This window comes from Bidens hawaiensis, unplaced genomic scaffold (genome assembly GCF_021521415.1).
Source record: "Bidens hawaiensis isolate Kalapana, Puna unplaced genomic scaffold, B.hawaiensis_p1.1 tig00014039_1, whole genome shotgun sequence".
Lineage (NCBI taxonomy): Eukaryota > Viridiplantae > Streptophyta > Magnoliopsida > Asterales > Asteraceae > Bidens > Bidens hawaiensis.
Genome location: NW_027492209.1, coordinates 41,723 through 49,115, shown reverse-complemented (window position 1 = coordinate 49,115; position 7,393 = coordinate 41,723). Strand labels below are relative to the sequence as shown.

At 36.3% G+C, this 7,393-nt stretch overlaps 1 protein-coding gene and 1 long non-coding RNA gene across 3 annotated transcripts; one reads left to right on the top strand and one right to left on the bottom strand.

Moving 5' to 3' along the window:
* Nucleotides 1-468: 468 nt before the first annotated feature.
* Nucleotides 469-2,565, top strand: LOC143545819 (uncharacterized). Of its 2 annotated transcripts, XR_013137501.1 has the most exons (3): nt 469-491; nt 744-1,122; nt 2,149-2,565. It is a non-coding gene; the product is annotated as an uncharacterized LOC143545819 (long non-coding RNA). The 2 variants fall into 2 exon arrangements; XR_013137500.1 differs by lacking the exon at nt 469-491 and having other exon boundaries at nt 516-1,122.
* Nucleotides 2,566-2,760: 195 nt separating this feature from the next.
* LOC143545818 ((3S,6E)-nerolidol synthase 1-like) lies at nt 2,761-7,013 on the bottom strand. Its single transcript, XM_077037630.1, has 7 exons — nt 6,771-7,013; nt 5,372-5,651; nt 4,929-5,286; nt 4,059-4,277; nt 3,824-3,962; nt 3,386-3,634; nt 2,761-3,148 (listed from the first exon to the last, which is right to left on the bottom strand). The coding sequence occupies exons 1-7, from the start codon at nt 6,969-6,971 to the stop codon at nt 2,876-2,878; spliced, it is 1,719 nt and encodes a 572-aa protein (XP_076893745.1). The 5' UTR covers nt 6,972-7,013; the 3' UTR covers nt 2,761-2,875.
* Between the last annotated feature and the right edge of the window lie 380 nt (nt 7,014-7,393).

The following is a 7,393-nucleotide window of genomic DNA, read 5'->3' as shown; positions in this document are numbered from 1 at the left end:
CACTTGTTACAAAATTTATAAAAATGGAAATAGAGAAGTACCGTCCACCCTGTATACTGTACTGTAGGGTATTCCTTCCTAATTTTGGATTTCACCTGGATCCACGGCCTTCCTGCTCATATTATGACATAACCAAACGCCCAAGTTATTCTCTAAGTCTGATAATCACTTTCAAAACGCATGTCCATACACCCACTTAACATTTTGAGTCTAAATTTATTCATTTTGATTTTAACATATTAATAACAAGTTAACAGCCAATATTGGCCACAAGGAGCTCTCGCCTTTATTATTGGTTCCCCAAGCGTAGACTTCCAACTGAGCCACTTGTTAGTTACTCTAGATTCGCTTAAAGCTTGAATCGAGCCAAGTTTAAACGAGCTCGAGCCTAATTAAAAAACTGGCCTGAGCTTCATACACGAAGCTTGATTAGGCCCGTGTGCCCAACTTGCACGAAGCTTGATTAGGCCTGTTTATTCAAAACCGTTGAGGTAGAGATATTCTATTATTCTTCATTTATCCTTTATTGAATACTTTTTCTTATGTTTCTTGTTGTTAATCTTGTGGAAAAACCGAAAAAGATAATTGTTGATGAGACCTTTATTGACTTATAGTTTATAAAAAATATTATTGTAGTTAGCATATAATTATTTTACTGTTGTAATAAAAAAGATAAAACACACACCCTTATTGACCGGACATTTGAACTTAACTTTTTATTTACAACAATTTTCTTGTCACAGGGACGTTGTATCATTGCCTAAAACAGATTTTCCAACCCAAACATGGAGTAGATCTTTCTTTACATACACTCTTTCGAGTGTCATAACAATACTTATTATAATTTATAAACCTTGCAAGTTTTTTAATATTCAATATATGTTGAATACTATTTTGTATTTGATGTTTGCATGATGAAACTCCTTTTGCTTAATTTTATGTATAATCTTCTTTTGTAAGTTTTGGTACTCATAATGTGATTATCTTGAAACAGAATCTGCTAAAATAGAAAAGATAGTCAACACCTCGGTCAAAAGGACACACACTGCCCCTGCTTATTTTACCGCATCGGGTGCTGTTGCTGGAAGTGTTTTAAGTACTCCCATTGTAAATGCTCCACAGGTGCGTGTTTAAATCTTTTGTTTCTAACTACCAGACTTAATTCTCAACCATTTTTTTTGTAATTGTAATATACTATTGTCAATCGAAAATTGTAAAAAAAATGAGATGATATGGCTAAGTGTATAGATTCAGGTAACGTGTTAATTTTTTTTTTTTCAAATTTCTGAAGTATCTTTTACTAATGACAATGTAATGGAATCATGTGAGACCAAATCATTGCCATCAAATCATCAATTATTGATTAGTGGTGAAGATACGGCCTGTTTACTTATGAATGCGTTGATTCTGATTACGTTTTATCTCTAACCGGTCAAATGGGGGTAAAACAGAAACTAGTCAATTAATTTGAAAGAAACAGGAAGGCTTGTAAACGAACCGAACGTTCAATGAGTCGTTTGCCGTGAAGTTAGTTTATGTTCGTTTATTTAGTAAACAAACGAACAGGAACAAAATTTTTTGTTCAGTTAGTTAAACGAACGAACATGAACACGTCTCTTTTGTTCACTTATGGTCGTTTAGTTTAAGTTCGTTTGTGTACGTTCGTTAGTTTACTCCTAAACTTTTTAGGCTTATTACAGTTTATTCTAGTTTTAATAATTTTTTAGGCCCAATACATCATTGTTCGCATTTACTTTTAACCGGTTTTAGCTCAGTTATGTTCATATATTTTCAGTTACATTTGTGAAGCGTTCGTTTATATTGTTGACAAACGAACATATACGATCACGAACACACTCATTTTCTTAACGAACAATCACAAACAAGAACACCCTGTTTGTTTAATTGTTCGTGTTGGATCAGTTGTTCGGTTAAAGTTAAACGAACAAACACGAACACGCTCTGCTCGTGTTTGTTTGGCTCGTTTACAGGCCTAGAAATGGACCAGATGGTGAGTTGCAAATCCCGAAGGTGTATTCTTAAGGCATCAAGCCTTCTAAATCATTTACTCTGGAATGCCCAAAGAAATTTGTATTAATCCACATTGTTTTATTTACCTATTTTTTAATTTTTTTTTGGCATTTGCAGGCGGCTAAACTGGGCATGGGCTCGACAGTCTCTTCAACTTTCCTACCAAATCTTGCTTTATTTTGGCATATAAATAACGGTATTGAAGAGATACTGGCGGATTATGTTCACCATGAAATGACCCGAAGCTTGATCTTGGTGTTAATGAGGCTCTTCCTTATAGTTGCAGCAAAAGATGTTTTTGTGGCCACAAATTAAATCCATCCTTGTGAGAGTTCATAGGTTTGATCAATAAGCGTCGTCTTTTATGTCTTTTAAATATGGTGAATGCGCCGAATAAGAATTAGTCCAAGAAAGTTATAGGGCTTGTGAATGATTCAGTTTTTGAGGTTTTGGTTGATGGAATTGTTTTGACTTTTGATTTTAAGTATGACTTTTTTTTTTCTTTTTTAATATCATAATGGGTGTTTAATGGCCTTGATCATGCTTAACATGGTTGTTTGATTACGAGCAGTAGATTTGTCAAGTATATTATAACGAAGATGCAACGTGTTCTTGAGTTTTGACTACCGAACTTCTTCTCAAAAATGAATCTTCAATATTTGCTCTGCTTTTTTTTTCTTATTATCTCAAGTTTGTTCATAAGAAAAAATATGTGAATGTGAAAAATCTTTAAATTAAGTTGTTCTTTAGTTCTACACACACACACAAGCTTTGTATTCTGTACATGATATATAACATGTCCAATTCATTGTATTAACTAAAATAGTTGGTATATAAGACTGTCTCACATGATAGACTTGATATCGTCTTCTATCAGATCAAATGAATTATTGCGTTTGTAACCGTACATTGATGGAATCAGCCGTGCAAAGTTTATAGAGCCTTTCAAGAAATTTTCCGAATAAGGGTTAGGGGAGAGGCATTCTTTGTTTAAACACTTCCATGTGTCTGAAATCATCTTCTTGACGTGCTCCCGAGCAATATTAATAGTACTATACTCATGTTCCATGAGGAGACACTTGACATATGATCCATCATGGTCGTCTTGATTCTCTTCCTGTTAGAAAGATCATATATTGAGTCACTCACACATCACAAATTAGTATAGAGGTTGGCTAAACGTACCCCTGCGAGAATTTCAACATACCCCTTCATGAAAACACAAATAATAAAATTTGAATAAACATGTTAAAGTATATAATATATTGTTAAAAGAGAGGGTCAGGGTATGTTTAGCACAATTCGTAAAGGATCTAATACATTGTTAACATAAAATTTGAATAAACATGTTAACCTGTTCGGATTCCAAATCATCTGTAAGACGCAGAATTTTTGAAACTGATGATACAATGCCATGATCATTGTCAACAAGGTTCGCGTTTTCTTTGTTGGCACCATCACCAAGGAGGTAAAACATGTGAACTAGGAGGACTTGTACACCCGAACTGACCTTCCCATTCTTCAAGTATTCTACCGACTTTGGAATATGCCCAGAAGCAAACCATTTTGCTTCCACCAAAAACGCATCAAACAGTGTCACCCACTGCAAAATTGTTTTGGAAAGTGTTGTAGAAGTAATAATATATTGGATAATAAAAACATTACTTGCAAGCAGTTTGGTGTTTGTCCCCACAAAAGTGGCGCGCGTGGGTTCAAATCCGTAATGACTTTCTCTTTGTGTTAGTTAATAATTTAGTTAAATCTGAATTTCACAATGAACAATAGATCATACCGACTTTCGTAAGGATTTTAGGGGGTTAAATCCATGTTTGTCATAAACTCTGCGCGCAATCTCATTTGTGGTGTCATATAAAGCTTTGAAGGATGACTTCACATAGTATGGAAGTTGCTCTACAGGGCCGATATCCCACCTGCAAATATATATATATATATGTATTAATGATCGAAAATATTGGAAAGTAAAACATGAAAAAAATTTAGAAATGATGTTATAGTTTGTTGTGTACATGTTGACTGCTTCTGTGAGTAGAGTAAGTTCACTGAGGCTCCCATAGATATCAAAAATATCATCTATAATATAAATGAGCGTAACGATTTTTGTGAGATCGATTCTCTGCTGCGACAATGTGGGATTTGGTAAGGAAACCATAGGCACAATGTACCACTTTAGAGGTTGGTTCCTCGCAAGTTTTAACTCTTGTCCCAACCCTAGGTCATCCCACCACCTACAATAGAAAAACAAAATATGCATGTTTACCTACATAACATTATGTTTTTAGTTAATTTTTATAAAATAAATATGAGATTTTGGTGTTTGATTGGTTCATGCAATAAAAATAAACAAGTAAAACATGATATTCCGCCCGCATGCTGTGTTTTGTCAAAACGTTTGCACCCAAAAGCCGTGAAAAGGCCCCGCCAATAATGATGAGATGGTGTTTCTAGCTTATTCGAGTGGCTGGGGTGCCTGGATCTACTAAAGATAGCCCGACAACATATCAATCTATGAGTAGAACATCAAGGGTGACCAAGATGACTTGTCACTTGTCACAAGCGGAATATTTTATTATTATTTCAAAGCCATGTTATGTTAGGTGGAAAAAAGGAAAAGAAAAATGCTAAAAGAATACCAAAAGGAGTATCACCATCAGCCCATATCTGTCCATAAAAGTGGTTGCTAACGAAAATCTGTCAGTAATTGCTTTCGCAATTTTATTACGAGTAATCTCATTTGCAATACGCTATTCATAGAATTTACTGAGTGATCACTGACGACCTGCTTTAATCTAAAATTTTTGATGTAATTGCTTTCGTCAGGGATCCCTCAGTAATTTGCCTTCCGTGATACCTTTTTACCAGTTTTTTGTGAATTGCACCTTAAGATTTCATTTATTTCCGTCCTGCGAATGGACTTAACCATCCTACTTTCCACTTCCGCTAATTCTTTCAAGATTTTGGCGTCAGATTCTTTGGGGGAGTTAAGTAAACTGAAGCTCGTGAAGTTTCTTCGGTAGGGATTTTCAAGTGTATATCTAACCATTTTTGCTTCTTTGTCATCAAGAAAATTGAGTGATTTTTGTAGCATGTGGCTGCTAAATATTGCAGCTTCATCGAGTATGGTTTCACCTTCGACACATAAATGTGAAGCTTCATATAGTTCCATCAAACCTCTAATGTCAGATTTAAGATTATCCACAAACTTGTCATTCTTTCCCTTAAATTGCTCAAAAATATCTATGACAATGAAAAACTTATATTAGTGACTTATAAATGGAAGATGGTAAAAACAGAAATGTTGGGAGTAAGAGTTCTTAGAAACCTGCCGACACACGAAAACCTTTCTGCCTTAAGATTCGAAAACATAGGGAGACCTCATAGAGATTTCCATGTTGAAGGAAATCTTTGTTAATCAATTGAAGGTAACACCTTTCAAGAATTTGATTGATCTCATCTTCATAGAGATAATCAAGTCCTAGCCGTTCAAGAGCATCGACCATTAACAGATCATCGAATTTGACATCATTAGTATCATTGCTGATCAATTCCCGAACACTTTCTACCAATTTTCCATGCTTCACAACAGTGTCTTCGGGCATGCACTGCAATGTAGATTTGCAAAGAGTTAAATTTTAAAACATAATAACAGGAAAATTGAAAAAAATATGAAATGGAAAAGCTGATGCATATAAAACAAATATGAGTAAAATTAATTATAATAAGGTAAAATAAAAAACAAAAAAACAATTAAGAGGCCAAACATGTCGTGAAAGACACATTGAAGGCTAACAGGCCGTGAAGACACGTTTGATGGCTAAACATGTCGTCAAAGACGTGTTTATAAGGGATATTTCTGAAAACTTTTATTTATGGAGACAAAAATGTAATCTCTTTCCATTAATAGGACATTTAGGGGGTGTTTGGTAGAGAGAAAAGAGGGTGGAGAATTGGATTTCCATTGTTTGGGAGAATTAGGTAGAGAATTGGGGGGAGAATTGGATTTCTCTAGGAATTGGGTGTAGGCAAAAAATTGAGAAATCCAATTCTCTCCATTTTGAAGAGAAATGGAATTCTCTGTGAGCCGCCATCGCTTCTCTGCTCTACTCATCTGTCTTCTCGGTGTAGGCAAAAAGTGTGTATGGTATTATTTCCATTGCTCCGACCAGCGATGATGTCCGGCACGGCGGAACCCTACTCCGTCGCGTTGCAACTAGCAACTCCGGCGATGATGTAGGCAAAAACATCCGTTCGTGTCCTACTCCGACTGGCGGAACCCTACTCCGTCGCGTCCTACTCCGACCGGCGTCCGTCCGTTCGCAACTAGCAACCCTAAATCGCGGCGGAGTGGTTGGCGGCAGCTGTGGTTTTAGTGGTTGGTGGCCGTGGTGGATTAGAAGAAGATAGAGGAGGAAGAACGGTCGCCGGAGAGAGAGAGGAGAAGATGGAGTTGGTGGCAGCTGGAAGAGTTAGGTTGAGAGAAGGAGAATGATTTTCACTTCTTTTCTCTATTCTACCAAACAAAGGAAATGATTTTCAATTCTCCACATATTTCCATTTCTTTCCAATTCCATTTCTCTCCTATTTCCATTTCCATTTCTTCTCATTTTTTTTCTCTGTACCAAACAATTTTCCCGTCAAACAATGCCAAGGAGATGCGTGCTTTGGGTATGCAAATCGTTATAGATTTTCATGCGAATAAAAAAGACATTATAAGTGCGTACCTGCAGAGGTGGTCTGCTCATGCACTTGCATAGGGATTCATTACGCTTAGAACACCATTTGAGTCGATTTGAGGGAGTAACGGTCCACGTATGTGTATGACCATGTGCTAAAGTTGCATGAAAATGGCCAGGTTTTAAGAGCTGTGGAATAGTTTTGTGAGTAAATGAAGTAATTGCTGACAAAGTATTTTGAGCTGCCATTGAAGACAGGTATATAGAGATAGATAGATGTGTTAAATTAATTTCTTGTGACAACAATGTTGGTATTTATAATGAAGGTTTGAGGAAAAGATCATAATTTAAAGGAAAATTGGTTTTAACTATTATCTTTTGGTCATTGCCTGTCCCAACTAACGAATTGGTCACTGATGGTCCCAACTTTTAATGTATTTGTTCCTAACGGTCCGCCGCTAACAGAATCCTAACGCCGTTAGTTTCAGGTCGCCGGAAAAACGTTTTTGGCCGGGAAAGTCAATTTTTTTGCCGGAAAACACCACTTGAACACCACCACCGCCACCAATTGACTCACCGCCAACTAACCACCATCACTTAAGCACCATCAACTGATTTCGACGATGGTTCTAAGGTTCCGGCGACCTCAATAATTGGGGTTTTTACTAGAA

Excerpts from the sequence above, each read along its gene's own strand:
- LOC143545818 (XM_077037630.1), bottom strand. The coding sequence starts at position 6,971 with ATGGCAGCTCAAAATACTTTGTCAGCAATTACTTCATTTACTCACAAA. Across the intron at positions 4,278-4,928 it reads GAAATAAATGAAATCTTAAG|GTGGTGGGATGACCTAGGGT; the intron begins GTGCAATTCACA and ends TTTCTATTGTAG. Across the intron at positions 3,149-3,385 it reads ATGATTTGGAATCCGAACAG|GAAGAGAATCAAGACGACCA; the intron begins GTTAACATGTTT and ends TCTTTCTAACAG.